Genomic DNA, 20,498 nt, shown 5'->3' with positions numbered 1-20,498 from the left:
GCCCCTCCCTTGAGGACTTCTATCCCTTATCTGTCCCCAAAGGTCCCTCTTCATCTGTTCCACTAGTGTTTGTTGAATGCCTACTATGTGCCGAGCATTGTGCCTTCAGCCTCGAGACCCCTCTGGAGGCATTCTCCCGCATGTCGGGCTTTTCTGGCTGGTGAGACCCGGTGTCATTGTTTCCCTTCTGCGAGACTCAGAGATTTGGAGAGGGGCTCCTCACTCCTGCCAGTGAGGCAACCTGTGGCTTTCAGAGGAGGTCAGGATGATCCAGCCTTTGTGGGGCTTAGAGGTGGTGTGATGTGGGGGTCCTCCAAGGATTACAAAATCGCAAGAGGCCAGATGGAGGCCCGAGGGACGAGGGACCAGGGGGCCCTGAAGTTTAAACTCTGTTGGTGTTTACCAAGGATTATCTGTTGGTGGTCACAGATCCTGATCTTTCCTCTGATCCACCCTATAGCCCTGCAGGTGTAGGGTGGGGTCAGCCGTTTCAGAGATAACACGGAAGGAAAAGTGGGCATCACTGCCAGTCACTCCAGAAATGGGAAGAAGGGGCCAGGGGCCCCACCAGGTAGCAAGTGGCACAACTAGGGGGAGGGGAGCTCCCCTGGACCTGCTGTTCCTCTGCCCTCAGACACTGTGGAGCTGGACTCAGGTAAACAAGTCTTGTTGTTGTGTTCTTGGGACAGTGGTTACTTTGTAATCCCAGCCAGGCCTCTGCCTGCCTCAGCCTCCACCACACTCCCCTGCTCCACCTCAGCGACTGCCCCTACCCCTCCCTCCCTAACCAGCCCCAGGGCTGGGACCCACCCTACCTAGAACCTTTGTGATTCTCCTCCTCCCTAGGGGCTTTGCACCCCCGTTTCTCCCTAGGCCAGGAGCGGAAGGGCTCCTCCCTTACAGGCTGCTCCCACGAGGAAGGCCGGGGATGGGGGTGCAGTGGGTGGTACAGGTGGAAGGATGGGGCGTTGGAGGAGGGGGATGCTGCTGACGCTGTTTCTGCCAAAGCATCACTCTTGGTTTTCACGATTGTGAAATAAGCCGAAATATACCTACTTCCAGGTGGGTGCCAAGGCCGAGGGGTGAAGGAGGGAATGGGGAGGTTTAAAAATATATACATGTATATATTTTAAGTCATTTCTACACCCAAAGTAGGGTTCGAAACCGTGACCAGAACAGCGAGAGTCGCGAGTCGTAGGCTCCACCCACTAAGCCAGCCGGTCGCCCCAGGAATGGGGAGTTTTTATGGAGTTTGTTTTCACAAGATGGAATTATAGAGATGGGAGGTGGCGACCGTTGCACATTATGCAGGCGCTTAATACCACTGAGCGGTACACTTCAAACTGGTTAATACGGTAAATCGTGTCGTGTATTTCACCACAATAAAGAAAATCGAGAAAAACAAAACAAAACCTAACTCCCGAAACTGCTAGCACGGAGAGCATGACGGGGGGGGGGATCCCCGCTGTCGCTGGGTCCTCTCCGACGCCCAGTTTCCACTTGGTGAAATGGGCCTGGACCAAAGCCCCGGGCGGTCAGGACCCGCTCGGACGGCGAATGGGACCACCCGCCTGGAGATCCTGGGTCCTACACCCCGAACCCGCGGGAGGCCTCGCCCACGAGTCCTCCGCGGCGCCGGGGACTGCGCCCCCGCCGGACGGGCCACGGAGCGCACCGCGGCGGCGGCGAGCCCGGGCCGGGGATCGGGGCTGGGGGCGGGGAGGCGGCCGGGGGCGGGCCCGAGCGCTGCCGGCGGTTTATAAGCTCGCGCGCCGGCGGCGGCCGCGCACAGTTCGCGTCCCGGCTCCAGCGCCCCGCACCCGCGGTGAGTCCAGGTCCCGCCGCCGCCCCCGCTGCCCTGCACCCCGCTGCCCTGCGCCCCGCGCCCCTGCACCCCGCTGCCCTGCGCCCCTGCACCCCGCGCCCCCGCGCCCAGCCCGGTAGATGGGCGCCCAGGGTGCCGAGCGGCGGGCAGCTTAGGGACCTGTGCCCAGGTGGTTCCAGCCCCGGGCGCCGTTGGGTGTGTCGCTCTCGGGACCCCCGGCTCCGAGACGCCCCCGTCCGGCGGGGCGTCCAGGTCCCCGCCTGCGATGGTCCCGGCCGCGGCGCCCCGGGCCCTCGGTCCCCGCATCGGCGCAATGGGGCGCCCCCCCCCCGCGTCGCCAACGGCTCCGGCTCCCACCCCCTCGGGGGAGGGGGTCCCCCCCGCCGAAACCGGGAAGATGGCGTCGGGCGCCGCCGCCCCCCGCCCCGGGGCGCCCCGAGTGGCCGCGCACCTGCGAAGGGCCGGGAGAGAGGCTCCGGCGCGGGCGGCGGGGGCGCCCGGAACAGGAACTGCGCGCGGAGCGGGGCGCGGCCGCCGCCCGCACCTGCCCCGGCCGCCGCCCGCACCTGCCCCGGCCGCCGCCCGCACCTGCCCCGGCCCCGCGCAGGGGCGCCCCGCCTCGCCCTGCAAACCCGCTGCAGCGGCCGCGGGCGCGTCCCACCCCGTGACCCCGAGGGCTCCCGCCGCCGAGCCCCGCGCCGCCGAACCCGCCCGGCCGCCTGGGCGCCAAACCGCCGTGTCTGCCGTTAGTCGTTTTACTGTAATTTTCGCTGAATGAGCCGCCCCGGGGGCGCCGCTGCACGTCACCCCCGCCCCGCACCCACTGTGGCCCGGCCCCGATCGGGTTTTCTCCCCGAGGCTTCGCCCCGGCTCCCCAGGAAGGGAGGGTTGTGAGCCGTATCCTGGCCGCTCTCCAGAGACTGGAGGCTTCGTTTCACAGGTGGTCAAAGTGAGACTCGCCTCCAGGAGGAGGCCGCCTAAACGCCGTCAAACCAAAAGCCCAGGGCTGTTTTCTGGGAGCCCGGCCAAAGCTCTCCACCCAGCCACTGTCCAGCTGTGTTGTCCTACAGGGGCTGCTCCCGCCTCTGGGCCTCAGTTTGCTCATTCCTCAGAATGGGTCCATGAGGTCCCCGCCAGCTGTGAACACCCACTTGGTGTTGGTGGCTCTTCAGTGGCTTCCCTTGGCGCGAATGCTTTGACCTTGTGTCTGCTTCTCTTGGCATGTTTTTGGGGTAACGTCTTGGCAGTGGCACCTTTCAGGAGTGGATTGGTGTGGTTTTTGCACTGGTTCCCTAAGTGGTCTGTCTCAGGCGGTGGCTGGGCGGGGACTCCAGCCTCAGCTCTGGTTGTTGGTGCTGCCCTTGCCCACAGCTTGGCCTCTCCTCCACCCTTCCCTTCTCGATCCAGGATTTGGGGATTTCCCACCATTTGAACCTCAAGGTCACAGGGCTGTCACTGCCGGCTTTAGCTGCGGGGTAGGGCTCTTACCGGCGTCAATGCTCTACGAATTTCATTATGCTTGTTTTTGGTTTGAAGTGTCTAAAGCACCTGCGAGACTGGCTTCCAGGATGTGGGTGTTCACTCAGTGCCTCAGAATGTGCCCCCCCCCAGGGGAATCCTATTTAATCAACCTTCTAAGATGGTTGCCAGGCGATTTGGGGGGGTGGTGGTAGGGTGGGAACTGTGTCAGCAAGGGTGTTTCTCCAAGCCCCAGGGATCCCGTGAGGCCTAAAACAAATGGAGTGATGCACTTAGCACCGTCCCTGTAGGTGTCATCCTTCCCTGGCTCCGTTGGCTTGCTTGCCTCCTCTGAGAAGTCTTCCCTGACTACCTCCTCTATTAAAGGTGCAGCCCTTCCTCCGTGCAAGGAACTCATTGTACTGTTTCAGGACACTGGAGACAGATTGAAATTACCCATTTGTGCTCACTTAGCATGACGCTCGCATGCAGCTCCATGAGGACCGTAGGACCAATTGTCGCACTCAGCGGAGTATCCCCAGCAGGTGGCACAGCCTGGGCCCACTGGGAAGAGGCTGGACGGAGGGTTGCATGCCTGTTACGTACCCCCCAAGTTTCACAAGGCGGTTGGCAGGTATAAAAGCTGGATTTGCTGAGCTGCAGAGAAACCAAGAGAGCAGCATTAGCTCGTTCTTTTCCTCTCCTGATGGGCTAGGATGTGGAAGGGGGTGCTCGGAGGATGGCTCCATCCGCTGGTTGGGTCTCCATGCTGACCTCGGAGGTATTTTCCCCTCTCCCTGGAAAGCATCCTGTTTTTAGTGAACCTATTAAGTTTGTAGACAATTAATGGTTTCTTGCTTCCCCTGCCTCGAACATAGTGGATCCCACGAGAGTCCGGCTGTTTTTTTTCTCTCGGCTCAGAACAATTCCAAGAGGTTTCAAGGAAGTTGCCGGCACGCTCGGGTTTTGTTGTTGGCAGCCACCAGGAAGCCTACAGTGGGTCTAGAGTGGACATGTGGAGCCGCTCCCTGGTCTCTTTGTCCTGCTGCTGGTTGGCCGGGGCCAGGCCCTGGGAGAAATACAGAATGTAAGCAAATGAGGCCACGGCCCCCAGTTCCTCATTGGCATTGAGGCTGGCAGCAGAGAGGCCAGGGCTGGTGGTCAGCGCCCTGAGGCGGGCTTGGAGAGGACAGCTGATTTTCCTAGTGTCAATATTAAGATGTGACAATACAAAACACCCGCTGGGCCTTGCCGGGCACTGCATGGGTAAACCTGTTTTTCTGGAGGTGGGCGAAGATGGCCTGTCACCCAGACTGAGAGGAAGCACGGGCTCTAGAGCCCAGAGCAGCCCCCCTGGCTCCTTGGGGAGCATCACTGGGATACGGAGAGGGAGAATTGAGAGTTTTTGCCCCTCCCCCTGCCCCTCAGAAGTTAGCATTTGTGTGTCTGTGGCTTGGAGCTCAGGAGAAGCCAGATCAAGGTGAGCACAGATCTGCAGAGTTGCCCATGTATGGACGATGACACATCAGGAAGATCCCTGCTCTGTGAGGTGGTCAGCATGGTATGCGCCTCTTCTGAGCTCCAGACTCATAATAGTTTGCCATTAGTGGGCACTCCTGGGTACCATACACGCAGCCTCTGCGGCCTCCTCCTCACAGCAGCACTTCCTGCTGGGCTCTTGAAGGGCGAGGGTGTGTCAAGTCCGGGGTCTCCTGTCTCTGTGAGCCCAGCTCCCTTGTTCTGTTTCGCAGTATATCACCTGCCCCTCCTGCCCCCTCACTGTTCCCGATCGCTAGGCCCCTGTTCTGAGCAGGGCAGACAGACAGGTAAACATTTCAAGAGAGTCAGATGGGCCAAGTGCCCAATCCAGGTCTGTTTACCAAAGGTGCTGGGACCCACACGGAGGAGGAACAATTAATTCTGTCTTGGGGAGGGCGGGGAGGAGGTGGGCTCTGGGCCAGGCCTGAAGGAAGAAGCAGGCCCCCTGTACCAGCCTGGGGGAAGGAGACGAGGGCCAGAGTGTCAGGCTTGAGGGCTCAGGAGGGACAGGGCGAGTCTGGTGGGGGGCTGAGGACTTTGTCCCAGCGAGGAGGGGGCACAATCTTTTACTAATTTTAAATACTTCCCAAGAACTTATTTTTATTTATTCATTTATGGATTTTTTTCTTTAAAAAAATTTTTTTAAGTAATCTCTATGCCCAACGTGGGGCTTGAACTCACAACCCTGGGATTGAGAGTCATATGCTGTGCCGATGGAGCCAGCCTGGTGCCCCAAAAACTTCTTTTAATATTCATGCTTTTTAAACTTAAAAACTGCAGGCCTACATAGTATCTTGGCACCCTGCCCTTCCTGATGGGGATAGAAGAGCATAGGGTTCCCCTTGGATCCCCTTTTCGGTGTCAACAAGGACTTTGGGATCCCCCTGGGTTTTCCTTGCTCCTCCTCCCCCAACGTGGGTTCCATTCACTCCGCCGTCGAACTGTGTATGATAACAAAACACCACAGACTGGGTGGCTTATAAAGTACAAATGTATTTCTCACTGTTCTGGATGCTGGAAATCCAAGGTCAGGGTGCCACTGACCTCCTGTATCCTTGAGTGGGGACCGGGGACGGGATGGGAGCCCTCCTGGGTGTCTCTTAGAAGAGCACTAAGCCCATTAGTGGAGCCGACAGCATCTCATTGCCTCTTTCAGGCCCCACCTCCTGATACCATCACCCTGGGCATTACGAATTTGGGAGTGGACACAGACATTCAGGCCACAGCAAACTGGTGTGAAGCCAATTTCAAAATCAGTCATCCAGAGAATTTTTTTTTAATGTATTGATTTATTTCAGATAGAGCAAGGGAGAGAGCACAAGTCGGGAGAGGGAGGGGGAGGGGGAGGGAGAAGCAGGCTCCCCACTGAACAGGGAGCCCAGGTCTCCGACGTGGGGCTTGATCCCAGGACCCCAGGATCATGACCTGAGCTTAAGGCAGATGCTTACCCCACTGAGCCACCCAGGCGCCCCCATCCAGAAAATTATTAATCTGTTCTGCTTTCTCCAGTTTGGAGGATCTTTATAGATACTTGGGCAGGAAAGGACAGAAATAAAGTCTCCCCAGTGGTAGTTTTGCAGACATGGAACTAGGGGTCCAGAGGGGCTAAGGAACATGTCCAAGGCCAAACGGCCAGGCTGGACCAGGACCCAGGTGTCCCAGCGGCTGAGTACCCCCTGGCACAGCTTCCACCTCCGCAGGCAGGTAGTGAACAGAGGCGGTGAGACCTGGACATTTGCATACGTCGCATCGCTGCAGGCCTTGCAGCAGCTCACCTCACTGTGACTTCTTTCCCCGTTGTTACAGACCCACCTCTTTCCGTTTTTGCGGTGACCTGCCTGTCCTAATGTGGATTCTGGGGGGGGGGGGGGACGGTGGAGGGGGCGCTGGTTTTGCATCATTTCCACTAACCTACCTGAGCGCCCTGAGCCAGGCCCAGAGGGGGGCCTCCCCGGGGACCTGCCGCTGAATCAAGCCTCAGCGACTCCCGCCAAACTTTGACCTGAATGGGCCTCTGTGGTGGAGGCTCAGAAGGCATCATAGAGTCACGCTGCTGACACGAATCATGACATCATCGGCGCTGGCCGAGCCCTACATACAGGGCCCCCCCCGCCTTGTTCGTTCCATCACCATCGAATTCAATGGAAACTATTTGGGATTTCAGGCCTCAGAGCAAGACTTTAGTGTGTGATTGTCAAGGTGGCCTTCCTTTTGATTCTCCGGGCAGCCTGCACTGCTAGGTCACTGTATTTTTGGAGCCCCGGGTGGGCGTGGGGGGTGGGGTGTGATTGCATGGCCAAGGGCTCTGAATTTCCATCCTCAAGCCTCCTGGGTTCCCGCCTGTGAATTGGGGCAGACACCCACCCCTTCCTTCTGGAGGAGGCTGGACTCAGTAGATGCAAATAAGGACGTGGTCAGCGACAGAGGGAACAAAGGAGACGGAGGCCGCAGAGGCCAAGCCCACCCCTCCCCATGGATGGCTATTTCCAACTTTCTTTTTACCTGAAACACTTTTTTTTCTCCTTCTCTCTCCCTCCCTTTTCTCGAGCCCTGTCTTTCTTTTCCCCAATCGCTTTTCCATAACTGGGGAAGCGAGTCTTGCCCACTGCAAAGGAGCTGGGTTTGGGGCATCTGCAGGTTCCTAAGGGTGGAGGCAGGAGGGGGCCGTGAGTGGAGGGGAGCTGGGGGCGGGGAGGCTGGGGTGGAGGCTCCATTCTGAAATAGACCTTTAAGACAAACCTTTCCACTAAAGGAAAATTCAAGCTATTGCCTCAAAACAGTGATTTTTGCTTTATTTTTTGAACCAGCCATCCCAGCACATGCACCGTAGTAGAACACAAGAAATTCAGCCCCCTTCCCACGTCTGTCCTAGAGAGACCCCTACCTGTCTTTATTAATCTCCTTGCCTCTTCTGCAGATGATCTTCGCAGATGGGAGCATTTGTCTGTTTGTGGCCTTTTTTTTTTTTTTTTTTTAAGATTTTATTTATTGGGATCCCTGGGTGGCGCAGTGGTTTGGCGCCTGCCTTTGGCCCAGGGCGCGATCCTGGAGTCCCGGGATCGAATCCCATGTCGGGCTCCCAGTGCATGGAGCCTGCTTCTCCCTCTGCCTGTGTCTCTGCCTCTCTCTCTCTCACTGTGTGCCTATCATAAATAAATAAAAATTAAAAAAAAAAGATTTTATTTATTTATTCATGAAAGACACAGAGAGAGGCAGAGACACAGGCAGAGGGAGAAGCAGGCTCCCTGCAGGGAGCCTGATTCTGGGACACCAGGATCAAGACCTGAGCCCAAGGCAGGTGGGCTGAGCCACCCAGGCATCCCTGGGGTCTTTATTTTTTTTTGGGGGGGGGTCTTTATTTTATACACACGTGTGTCTACACGGTCACAAGCCGCCCCTGCTGCGTTTAACCATGTGCCTTCCAGGTCCTGGCACAGCAGCACTTGCAGATTCCCCGCTACAGTTTCCAGAGTTTATCAGGTCCACACGGGTACGCAGGATACATCCTAGAAATCAGAGGGTCAGTGTGCTGTGGCTCTACTAGGTGGAAATACCCCCCCCCCCACCCCCCCCCCCCCCCCCCCCGCTTTGTGGATTCCTTAGCCCTCTGGAGCCCCTGCTCCGTGGCAGGAAGTGGGCAGCACCTGTTTCTCTTAATCCTCTTACCTCTGAGAGGCTGAGCTATTTCCAGGCAGGAGAGCCCTCTCTGAGCTAGGCTCAGAATTAGGTGACAGGTCCCAGTCATCCAGCAGGGGCAGAGCTGGGACTGGAACCCAGGCCTGTCTTGCTGAGGTCTGGGCTTTTCTGCTTGAGCTCCCCTGATGCTGTGAGCCTCGGGTGCTCTGTAGGCCAGGGCACCACCCCCGTCCTGGGCTGCAGCAGGGCTGGTGATGGGGGTCACTTGTGGGTGGGAAGCCCCGATGGAAAAAAACTGGTGACCAGGTCTCAGCTGGATCCACCCAGCAGCCACTGGCCTGGCACCCAGGATTCCAGTGACCGGGTGGTATTGATGGGGCCCCAGAGGGGTCACCACCTGTCCCTGCTTGGCATGCAAGGCTGGGCTGGGGGTCCTGGGGGAGACTACGGGTGCATCCTCTAGGGACGGCAGCCGTCCCCGTGCCAGTGTGTGTGGGAGAGGTCACACATCCTGTGAAACCACACCTGGGGGGGTGGGGAGACTGCCCTCTCTCCATCTCCTGGGCCCCACAGCTGTCTCTGTGGCCATGAGGGCCGCACCTTCTGCCCACAAGTGACATTGGCATCCAAGCTCTGTGAGCAAAAGAGGGTTCCTAGTGGCTTTTTCCGGGGAGTGTGTAGGAGGGTGAGCGTGTGGGCTGCAGCCTGGGTTGGGGCTGCGTGTCTAGGTGTGCCTTCTTTTCACCCAGGAACGGTTTGAAACTACTTGTTTGCAAATCTGCTGGAAAAAAATAGATCTTTTTTTTTTTAAATAGATTCTTAAAAGCAGTCCAGGTTCCTGGGCCTGCAGCTTCCTTAGTACTGGGCTGTGATTGGTTGTTTGACAAACGTGCTCTGAGCCATGGGCTGGGAACCAAAGATTAATAACAATGGCAGCTCCTGGTTTGTGGTGTTGTGTTGGGGCATTAACACAGATTCCATCCTTTTGTCCTCACAGCAGCCCTGGGAGACACGCATTACTAGTATCTTCATTTAGGAGGGAAGGAACAAGGCGCGGGGTCCACACCACAGATGAAGAATCAGCAGCCCCCGTTGTGGGTGGTTAGAGATAGAAGGGAGCAGAGGCAGGGGCTGCGTGGGCCCCCCAAGCCCCCCAGCCTCCTTGGAGCTTCTAGGAAGGCGATGCCAGGGCTGAGTTCTTTGGGGACCAGTAGGAATGAGTGGTCAAAGGAGTCAGGATTGCCAGCCCGCGGGCCCTGCTCCTGCAAACACTGGGGGAGGCCTGATGTGTCAGTGCACCGTTCACAGAAGCGCGTGGTCTTTAGTGGGGCGGGAGCAGGGCCTGAGATTGGATTGGCAGGGTTGGGGCTGGTGAGGTGGCCAGGGGCAGAAGAGGGCCCTGATAGCAGTGTGCACAACCCCCGACGGGCCAGGGGAGCTGAGTGGAGCAGTCCTCAGACCCAGCGGTCGGATCTGAGGCTGCTGGGGGCAGATCAGCTAGGAGCGGGCCCAGTAGAGACTGGAGGGCAGCCGGGCAGGTAGACAGCAGAGTGGACAGAAAGTGACCAGCGCTGGAGTCCCCAAGCGTGGTGGGACTGCTGCGGGGACTTTGCGCCCAGGTCCCTGGCCACACTTTTGATTCCTGCTGCTCAGATCTAGAGCCCCTAGGCCTGGTTGGTGAGCATTTAATGAGAATCCTTACACAGGGCTGGAGTCGGGCCGTGACAGGTAGGTGCTCACACATCAGCTGGGGTTCTAACGGGCAGTTTGTGCTGGTTCTTGCCTGGAAAAGGAACCCTGTTAGTGTGGGATCATTATCCCCCATTTAACAGATAAGGAAACTGAAGCCCTTGCCTAAGATCACACTGTACTGCAGCGAGTGGTTGAGTTAGGTGACCCAAGACTCTGCTACCTGTCTGCAGGGGAGGCACCACCCCAGCTCTCACCCAACCCCGGAGCTAATCAGACACAGGCCTCAACCTCCCCCTAGCCAGGCTGCCCAGTGGTCACTGTCCCTGGTCAGGCGCATGCCCCTGTAGGGCTCATGGGCCGCATTCCCACTTGGTGCTCAGGGATTCTGGGAGTGTCTGCTGGAGGCTGAGGGATGTGGGGACAGTGGGTCAAAGTGAGGCTCAGAGGCCACATGCCCACCGAAGTCCCACTGTGGCCCCTTGGCTGAGGTGAGGCAGGGGTTTCCGTGGGAGTGCACAGGAGCCTCTGGGAAGAGAGCAGCCCCTTGCTGGGGTGTGGTGAGGAGGGGAAGGGGGGCTGGGGGCCCCATGCAAATGAGGGCTGGGACTGCTTTTCCTGGGAAATTGTCATTTGCATGGACACCAAGCTCCCTGGGGCCTGGCAGCAGCTAGAGGCTCCTCGGGTCACAATCCTTACACAGGCAGAGTGCTCACAACCTTGCAGCGTTAAAATATCTCGTCCGTGAAAGCTGGTTCCAGGTATCTGGGTTCTTTATGCCCTTCAGTGGAGTTCTTCGTTTTTCTCCGTGAAAGTTTTTTTTTTTTTTTAAGATTTTATTTATTTATTCATGAGAGAGAGAAAGAGGCAGAGACACAGGCAGAGGGAGAAGCAGGCTGCACACAGGGAGCCCGACGTGGGACTTGATCCCGGGTCTCCAAGATCACGCCCTGGGCCGAAGACAGATGCTCAACCACTGAGCCACCCAGGCGTCCTTCTCCCTCTCCATGAAAGTTTTAAGCTCCCCCCCCCCCACTCTTTTTTTATTTTATTTTATTTTTTTTTTAAATCACGTTTCCTTCCTAAAAGCCTTATGTGTCTGTAAATAGGTATCTATCTGCTGCTGTATTTTCTGGTTGCCTTGTGGGTATTGATTTTCATATGTTGATCTGGTGTCCAGCAACCTTGAACCTCTTGGTTGTTCCAAGAGGTGGTTCTGCATAGAGGTTCATTTCATGTTTGCTAGAAATCTTCCCTCTCCTGTGTCACTGGAATGATCACGTTTTCTTCGGCGGCCTCAATGTTCCCCATCTTTTTTTTTTTTTTAAGATTTTATTTATTCATGAGAGACAAGGGGGTGGGGAGTGCAGAGACACAGGCAGAGGGAGAAGCAGGTCCATGCAGGAGCCCAATGCAGGACTCAATCTTAGATCCCCGGATTATGCCCTGGGCCGAAGGCAGACGCTCAACCGCTGAGCCCCCCCAGGTATCCCAATGCTCCCCGTCTTTTATTCTGAAATGTTTCCTCTACGTTGTTGAGACTCCATCTAACGAGTCAGTTGCCTTTTGTGCTGCTGCCCCCCACCCCCCAATGTTCTCCTTTCTCTCTTTTTTAAATTTAATTTAATTTTATTTATTTGACACAGAGAACGTGCACAAGCAGGGAGAGCAGCAGGCAGAGGGAAAAGCAGACTATCCACTGAGCAGGGAGCCTGATGCGGGACTTGATCCCAGGACCCTGAGCTGAAGGCAGATGTTTAACCGACGGAGCCACCCAGGCGCCCTGTTTCTCTGTTTTTTTAAGCACGCAGCGCTGGAGTCTGGCTGCTGGCTGAATCCGGGGTCGGCGTCAGGGTGTGGCTGGAGGAGGCTCCCTGCGACTGGGTCCGCCACTTCCAGCAAGCCTCGCTGTCTCTGGCTCAGAGGGCCTTCCAACCGGACTAGTTTTGTGATCTAGTTTTTTTAAAAGTCTGGTTGAAGAGCTTTACATTGTAGAGGGAACTAGAGTCACCTCATAGCTTTTTTTTTTGCTTTTTTTTTTTTAATGAAGCTCAATGCCCACCGCAGGGCTTGAACTCACGACCCCGAGATTGAGTCTCGTGTTCCACCGACCGAGCCAGCCAGGCGTCCCCACACCTCATAGCTTGTGCCTGCTGCCTGGTGTTCCCTGGAACAGGTGTACCAGGAGTGGGCACTCAGCAGTCCCTGAGCTGCTGTTGAGCTGCTAGCAGCATTTTCGGGTTCTTAGAAATAGCACCTGGTCCTCCCCATTGGGCGCCACTGGGTCCCAGGCCTGTGTGCCCTCACACCTTGCCTGCAGGTGCCGTCAGCAGGTGGCAGCACCCGCCCCCCAGCCCCCACCCAGGACCCGACCGCTCCTGTCAGCCCGCAGGGGAAGGTGCTGCCCTGGCAGGTGCAGGTGGCATATGTCAGGCCACGGGCCCTTTGTGGCAGTCGTGCCTGTGTTTACACATCTGATTTCTCCAGGCTTCGCTCCCGCTGGAGCTGCCTTTCAAGCTGGGCTCTCACCTGGAGCAGACCGGAGGCTCTCCTGGCTTTCCCTTAGGAAACCGGAACAGCCCCCTTGACACACATTCTGGGCACTCAATCTCTAGAACAACGCTGTTCTTCTGTGGTTTCCTTTCCCCAAGGCCAGAGAGCCCAGACCCTCAAATACCTGTCTGCGCCCCCCAGGACATCACAGCGTGTCCATCTCTGACCGCGTGTTGAGAGTAACCTGTCTAGACTCGCCCTGAGACACCTGGGGGATGCGTGCCCACGAGCCCACCCTGCACCCCGCCCTGGGCCTCCCGTCCCCACTCCTGATGCTGAAAGCAAGTTGTGTGTGCTTTTGCCAAACTCGGGGTCCCCTGGAGGCTGCCCGTGTACGTCCTGCTGACAGCTGATCCGCTTCAGGGCAGAACACCGTCCATGCTGGGCTGGGGACTGGGGACACGTGGCTCTGTCCCTTCTTGGCTTAATCATGAGCTTCTCCAAGCTCCCAGTGTCATCTTAATTAAATACCTACCTGGAAGGTTAGGGACCCAACAAGCTACCAAGAGGGTTCTCTTTGCAACCAGCAGGCTAATGTGAAGACTTAGAAAATTTCTTAAAACCCAGGACATTATTGTAAGATGGGGGGTTGAGGTGCAAAGACCTTAAGGGTCGGTGTCCCATCCCTCAGCATCACACAGATACGAAGTGACGGAGCTGGGACTTGAACTCGGGTCCTTGAGTTCCACATTCTTCACCATTATATTCCGGACCTACGATGTGGGGTGAATTGTGGTGAATGAGGTCATGAGATCCCACCGGCTATCCCGAGGGGGGACGTAGACACTTTAAGATGTGGGAATCCATGGTCATAATGGGAGGGCCTCTGGCTACAAGGAACTGGAAACTCAATGAAGGGTGATTTGAATGAATTGGGTTTTATTTTTCCTGCACAATTAGGCTGGCTGTGGCATGTATTTTTGCAAGTGTTTAAGAATGCCATCAGAGAGGCAGGCTCTGTCCCTCTCTCCTCTGTCCTTGGCATGTTGTTTAATTTTTTTTTAAGATTTTATTTATTCATGAGAAACAGAGAGATAGAGAGGTAGAGATACAGGCAGAGGGACACCTGGGTGGCTCAGTGGGGGACACCTGGGTGGTTTAGCGGTTGAGCATCCGCCTTCGGCCCAGGGCGTGATCCTGGAGTCCCGGGATCGAGTCCCACATAGGGCTCTCTGCATGGAGTCTGCTTCTCCCTCTGCCTGTGTCTCTGCCTCTCTCTCATAAATAAATAAAATCTTTTTTTTTTTTTTTTTTTAAAGAGACACAGGCAGAGGGAGAAGCAGGCTCCATGCAGGGAACCTGAGGTGGGACTCGACCCCAGGTCTCCGGGATCATGCCCTGGGCTGAAGGTGGTACTAAACCGCTGAGCCACCCAGGCTTGGCCCTCTTTTATTTTATTTTATTTTTTTTTAAGAGAAAAATTGTATTTATTCATGAGACACACAGAGAGGCAGAGACACAGGCAGAGGGAGAAGCAGGCTCCCTGCGGGGAGCCCAGTGTGGGACTTGATCCTGGGACCCCCGGCATCACCCCCTGAGCCACCCAGGCACCCAGCATGTTGGTTATCCTTATGTTGAGCACCACCATGGTGTCATAAAGTGGCTGCTGCCGCTCCAGCCCTCTCTCCTGTGTTGAAGGCAGCAAGGAGGGAGAAGAGCTGCCCTGGCCGAGGCTGCTCCCTTTCCTCCTCCCGCGTCAGAGCTCTGAGACCTCATGGCTCAGAACTGGGGGTCGCACGCCCACCACCGGCTGCAAGGCATGCGGGAGAGTGAGCAGGAGAGTCCCGGCTTCGATGAACAAGGGTTTAGTCTGTGTCTTTCTCCCCCAGAGAAGAAATGTCTCACTCAGGACCCCTCTCCAGGAACCTTTTTCTGAGCACCTTCCTGCAGGAGCATGGCCCGGAAGTTCTGGAGGTTCCGGGTATGACAGATCTCGTGGAGTATTATGACCCTGGGCCCTCCCCTAACAGGTAGGTCCCAGTAACACTCTGTGGGCCCCACCCGCCCCCATCTCTGGTGAGTGAGCTCGGGGGTATGCTTAGGGGAGCAGCCTTCGGGGCTGTCCGGGCAGGGCTCCAGGGCGGAAATTCCCAGGCGTGGTCCGGGAGGCCTGTGCCCGGGCAGGGCGGCCCCTCAGGGAGCAGCCCACAGAGGCCCTCGGCGTCCAGCATATTCCCGGGATGGGCCTTGGCGCTGCCACCAAAATGACTTAAACCCGTGGCTTTAGGACCGGCTGACTCCTGCCCCTCGGTGACGGTGATCAGCTCATCAAGGCCTCTTGATGAGATGGTTCTAATTTTAGAAAATCAGAAGTAGCCCGAGGAAGCCACTCGGCACACAGCGCCTGGCCCGGCTGTCGGGGCGGCGGAGAGGGGATCTTCCCAGGACCGGGCCCAGGTGCTTCCCTTCTGCTTTAGGCCTCAGGATTCTCTTAGTCATTAGGTCCCCAACCTGGGGGTTGGGGCTGCCTGGGACAGAGGTGGGACCTCAACCCCCCCCCCCCAACCTTGATTGCCAGCCAGGCCTTCTCAGCCTCCCACCCGACCTTCCATCATCCCTGGGATGGAGAGCAGGGACCCCGGGGAGACTGGGCAGGCAGCTGGGGCTGAGCTGGGAGCCTGGAAATTCCCAGATGCAATGTGTGGGCAAACCCCTGAGAGCAGGGCTGAAGCCAGCCAGAGGGGAGGGCAGGGGAGGGGAGGATGCTGGATTTGGAGATCAGGTGTGATGGCAGGTACCTCCTTTCCATCCAGGATTCCGGTCAGTGAGAGGAGGGAACTGGAGGGGGTGACAGGTGGTTTCAGGATGGGGGAGCAGGGAACAGGTCCTGGAATCCCTCCCCACAAGGAGGAGGGCAGGTCCGCAGGTCGAGCCCCAGGGAAAGCCAGTCCCAGTGACCCGGTGGGGGCTCAGAGCCCAGCCCCGCCGCCCACCTTTGTCATCTTTCCTGGCAAGCCTCCCGGTGGAGGTCCTCTCCCAGGATTCTCCAGCTTTGGGTTTTCCTTGGAGGAGCAGAGGCGCTAACCGTGTCTCTGCCCTCCCACAAGCGGGGCCTGCGCTACATGGAACCCACCTGGGGATGGGCCCTCGCTGGCCTTTTCTGGAGCAAAGTGGGGGCCAGGGGAGGGGCATGTGAAGGTTCCCTGCCCCCCACCTTGTTCTGTGCCACCCCTTGCCTCCCACAAACCTGGGGCCCTGTGGGCCAGGTGGGCCTGTGTATGGGGGGGTCACCACACGGCCACACCCCTAATTCCCTGTGCCCTCCCCACAGCAACAACCCCGACGATGTGGCCATGCGGCTGGCCTTCATCGGGGACGAGATGGAAGTGAGATGGATGCTTCCCCGCGTTGGCGAGCTGCCCGGGATGGCCATGTACAGGTGGTGCCCCCCCCAGCCCTCCACCTCCTGCCCCACCCCTGCCCCTGGGCCACAGACTAAGCACAACTCAGTGCCTTTCTCTGCCTCTTCATCAAGCCAAGACTGCTTTTCCGAAAGGGTCTTGACTTAAAGTGCTGGTAGGAAGTGGTGAGCTGGGCAAAGCTGTGTGTCCTGCCGGGAGGCATCTGTCCTGAGCACACTGTGTACTTCCACCATTTACCAGCATCTCTGGGTTCTCAAGGTGGGGATGTGGAAACCCTCCCCCTAAGCCAGAGCGACTATGGTCTCCTGGTCCCCAGGGAGGCAGCCTTCTGTTGGGGTGCCTGGGCCTCCATCACAGCAAAGATCCTCCGGAGGGAGGACCGGCAGGTTCTTGGGCCGGTGGGCAGTGAAGCATTTTCCAGAACCCAAGACCAAAACCCCCGGTGGGCCGGTGGGTAGGGGAAGGAAACAGGAAATCAGATGCATTTAGGACCAGAAATGGCCCGTGGAGAGAGAACCTCTGGTGGAGCCACCCAGGGAAGGGGGTAGAGTGGTGTGGGGGGGAGAGGACCCTGCCCTCCTCTCCCCGCGGGGCTCCCCTGAAATAAAGGCCATCTCCGCCCCTGTTCCCTGCAGTAATGGCCCTGCTTCCCTGCCTATTTGTCTTACAGCTTGGCTTTTACCTACAACCAGACAGGCCTGAGAGGTGTTCTTAGAAGTTTCCTGGATGGTCTTGCTAACCTCAGGGAGAACATCCGCATCTGGAGCTTCCTGACCTTCCGGAACAGGGTAAATGAACCGTGAGCTCTGTGACCTTGACTTACCCGCCTGCCTGCGGTGACACCTGCAGCCACAGAGCCGCTGCCCCGCAGGACATGTCCTCGGGTGGCACAGACCGCTCCCCCCCGCCCCCCGTTGTCTTGTGGTGCCTGCTTGCCCTCGTTTCTCCCGGTCTTCAGCTTGGAGACCCCTGGTTTATCAGCTCCATGCTCCAGTTCTTTTTTTCTTTTTTTCAGATTTTATTTACTTATTAATGAGAGACACACACAGAGAGAGGCAGACACACAGGCAGAGGGAGAAGCAGGCTCCGTGCAGGGAGCCCGATGCGGGACTCGATCCCGGGCCTGCAGGATCATGCCCTGGGCTGAAGGCGGCGCTAAACCGCTGAGCCTCCCAGGCTGCCCCCCATCCTATGCTCCAGTTCTCAGGCGTGTTTGCTCCCACACCCATGCTCCGGCTCCCCACCCACCCACCCCCCGGGAGCACCTTCACCAGCCCCGCATGAGGCTCCTCGCTCCTCTGCCCGGCAGGTGCCTCTCCTACTGAGCTGCTTTCCCGACCCTCCTCGTCTGTCCCAGCAGCACCGGGGACCGTCCCTCACCCCAGCTCAGCCCCCACTGGTGCCCACGGCGGCCTGGGTGGGCTTCTCCTCTGCCGCCTCCTGGGCCGTCTCCCCGGCCCACCTGTGCTCTGGCTTCTGGGTGCTGTCCCCACCTGTGAGCTGTGCTGTCTGGAGACGCTCCTGTGTCCCCGCCTCCCTGACCCGCTCTCCAGCACCCTCAGCCACCCTGGTTCACCCCATGCCCCCGAGCACGCGTGGGGGGGCCTGAGCACCCCCGGCCCTGGCTGGAGGTCTCACCTCTCCCGCTCTTCATCTCACAGGTGTCCCCCAACCCGGGGCGCGGGCTGGTGCTGTCGCTGCTGCTGCTGCTGGTGCTGCTACTAGGCTGGGGCCTCCGCCTCCTCCAGTGACACCAGCTGGAGCCGCTGGGGACGGGGCTGGCCTCGCCCCCGCCTGACCACCACCCTGGAGGTGGCCTTACTGGTTTTGTTGTCTTTTTTAACTGTTTTCTGCTGATCCCTTTTTTTATATTTAAACTCCGAGTGCTGGGACACTACTGAGGTTTCATACTAGTTTTTTCTTTCTTTTTTGTAAGAGAAATGAATTCATTATACCTCGGGGGTGGTTACTGGTTAACTGCCCGCGCCACGGCCTGGCTGGGCCGCTCTCCTGGCCTCAGCCCCTGAGGTGGCCTGGGTGCTGTCACTGCTACCACCACCCGGCAGGGAAGGAGCCTGGAGCCTTCCTCCAGCAGCGGGGGGAGTGCTGGCCACACCCCCATGTCGGGGAGGCCCCGGGGCGAAGAGAAAATCTGCTGGAATAGATTTGATGGCTGAGGAGAGCTCAATAAAATGTTGTTTCCAGCTGGTCTCTGGTCCTCTCTGGGGTTTGCCACCCAGCTCTGGCCCCTTGCGGGAGGCTCAAGGGGGAGGGGGAGAGAGAGTGGGCGTGTGCAAGCACCTGTGCGTGATCACACACCTGCAGGCTCTTTCCTGCACCTGCTGTCGTGAAGTTTGGCCCAACACAATCAGGTTTATGCCTTCTCTCGTCGTGCCTGGTGCCTGAATCTACCATTAGGGATTACTTCCTTTGGGCCTTCAGTCTCTTACAGCTGGGCTGCCTGCCCTCCCCAGGTTTGCTCATTCAGCACTCCCCGCTGGACAGTGCAGCCTGCAGGGAGAAGGGGCTAGATGAGGGGCACCCTGGTGAGGGTCCAGCCTGCCCCAGACCTGGGTCCAGTGCTGTTTCTAGACCCAGTCAGGTCCTCTTTCTGGAACTTGGGCTCCAACTGTCCCCTCTTCTCCACCACAGTTCCCCTGTCTCAGATGCCAGCCCTGGGCTGGGCCCCCCCTTGCTCCAGCCCCCTGCCCATGTCCTCTGCAGCTGCCTCTTTGGGGCCTGCCCTCCGCTAGCCCCAGAGCCCATGAGAGCCCATCTGGCATGTGCAGCTACATGCCACCCTTCGGCCAGGCTGGCCAGGTCCCGCGTACTCAGGGCCACCACCAGGCTCCTATGCCACAGCTCTCCAGGCCCCGCCCCTCACGGCTTGGGGCCTGACTACCCGGCCCTTGGGGCAAGGTCAGGCCATCCCAAAACCACCCAGGGCAAGCCAGGGAGTGGCAAGGCCAGATCCAGAGGCACCTCTTCCAGGAAGTCCTCCCTAACCATCTAGCCCCAGCTTGCTCCTAAGCTCTCGGGACAGAACTGCCCACCTGACCATGTAGGTGTAAGATGTGGCCGGGGGTGCCTGCAGCTTCTCAAGGAGCTTGGGCTTCAGTGAGAAGAGGGAAGGGGAATGCTGTTTATGGAGCCCCCTGGTGCAGCTGATGCAGAGGCTTCTCCCTGCAGGAATTTGAGGACCTCCCTCCCCAGGTGTTCTAGGGTTTGCAGCATTCTCCCCAACCATGGATGTCAGGGGAACCCCTACTGTGCTAGGCTTGGGCACAAGTTCCGGGGATGTGAAGACCTGGCCCCTCTAATCATTGTTTTTGGGGGAGGGAAAAAAGCACAGAAGAGCTGTGGGCTGTGTTCTGGAGGCAACAGGACAGGAACGGGCTGGGGTGGATGGGACACAGACCAGGGCTGGCCGGAGGAGCTGCTGTGGAATAGACGAGGGAAGGAGTCACCCAGCTAGTGGGAGTGGCACATACAAAGGCCCTGGGATGGGAGCCCTGGCTGAGCTTGACGGAGGTGTGACTCCCTGTCTTGCCAGTTCATGCCAACCCTGGGGCTGTGAGGAGCTGCCCACAGCTTCTGTGCCACCACAGGAGGTGCCAGCTGCAGCCACTTCACTCATCTGCTCAAAGCAGAGAAGTAAGGGGCTTGACCAGAGGGGCAGTGGGATCCTCTGACCGTCACCGTTGGCCAGTCCAGCCGCGTGGGGCAGTAAGACGCTGAGGCCCACGGGGAGGGGTCACAGTCAAACCCAGTCTGGCTGGTCCACGTGGCAACTTGCACAAGTTGCGGACAGATGCTTAAGCAACAGCGATACCAGAAATCTTGACTGTCCAACCCCAGAAAGGAAAGACTGGAGGCCCATCCCTCCCAGGAAGGGGGCAGGGGTGACGCGGTCACCTCCACACGAGGCCCCCATCTCCTGCGGCTCCTCTGCAGCAGGTCCCAGGGGCAGTGCCTGGACACAGCCCCTATCCCCTGGGGTGGAGGCTGCTGGAAACAGCGAAGCGCCTTCCCAGAGGAGGCGACAAGGCTGCCAGGGCACAAGGGGCCCTATCGCCTTTGCGGTTTCAGAGGCTTTTGATCAAGGCCCTTGGGCCAGTCAAGATTTTTAGGAATGAAGAGGCAAGATCTGTTCTCTTAGGAAGAAGGTGCCCAGGGAGATCCGTTTCTGCCAGGCAGGGAAGCAGCACCCCATTCCAGGCGGACTGAGGGAGGCGAGCTGCTGGAGAGCAACAGGCCCAGGGTCTCCACTGGCACGGGACTCAAATGTGGTGGAAGGTGGGACTCCTGCCTCCAGCACGTGGGAACAATGGCGTGGGCTACTTTCCTCAAGGGGGGCAGGAACTAGCCCAGACCTGCCAAGGAGCAGGATGTAGGATCCACCACCACCCTTAAGGCCCACACCCCAGACCCTGGGC

The 20,498-nt window shown here is 58.2% G+C and overlaps 1 protein-coding gene across 1 annotated transcript; it reads left to right on the top strand.

Annotated features, from left to right (window-relative positions):
* Window positions 1-1,797: 1,797 nt before the first annotated feature.
* On the top strand, window positions 1,798-18,235 carry BIK (BCL2 interacting killer). Its single transcript, XM_055328938.1, has 5 exons — window positions 1,798-1,825; window positions 14,530-14,670; window positions 15,972-16,079; window positions 16,733-16,850; window positions 17,724-18,235. Exons 2-5 carry the CDS (start codon window positions 14,537-14,539, stop codon window positions 17,811-17,813), a joined length of 450 nt encoding a protein of 149 aa, XP_055184913.1. The 5' UTR covers window positions 1,798-1,825; window positions 14,530-14,536; the 3' UTR covers window positions 17,814-18,235.
* Window positions 18,236-20,498: the final 2,263 nt, after the last annotated feature.

The sequence above is a fragment of the Nyctereutes procyonoides genome, unplaced genomic scaffold, assembly GCF_905146905.1.
Source record: "Nyctereutes procyonoides isolate TBG_1078 unplaced genomic scaffold, NYPRO_anot_genome, whole genome shotgun sequence".
Taxonomy (NCBI): Eukaryota; Metazoa; Chordata; class Mammalia; order Carnivora; family Canidae; genus Nyctereutes; species Nyctereutes procyonoides.
This window is presented reverse-complemented; position numbering and strand designations above follow the sequence as displayed.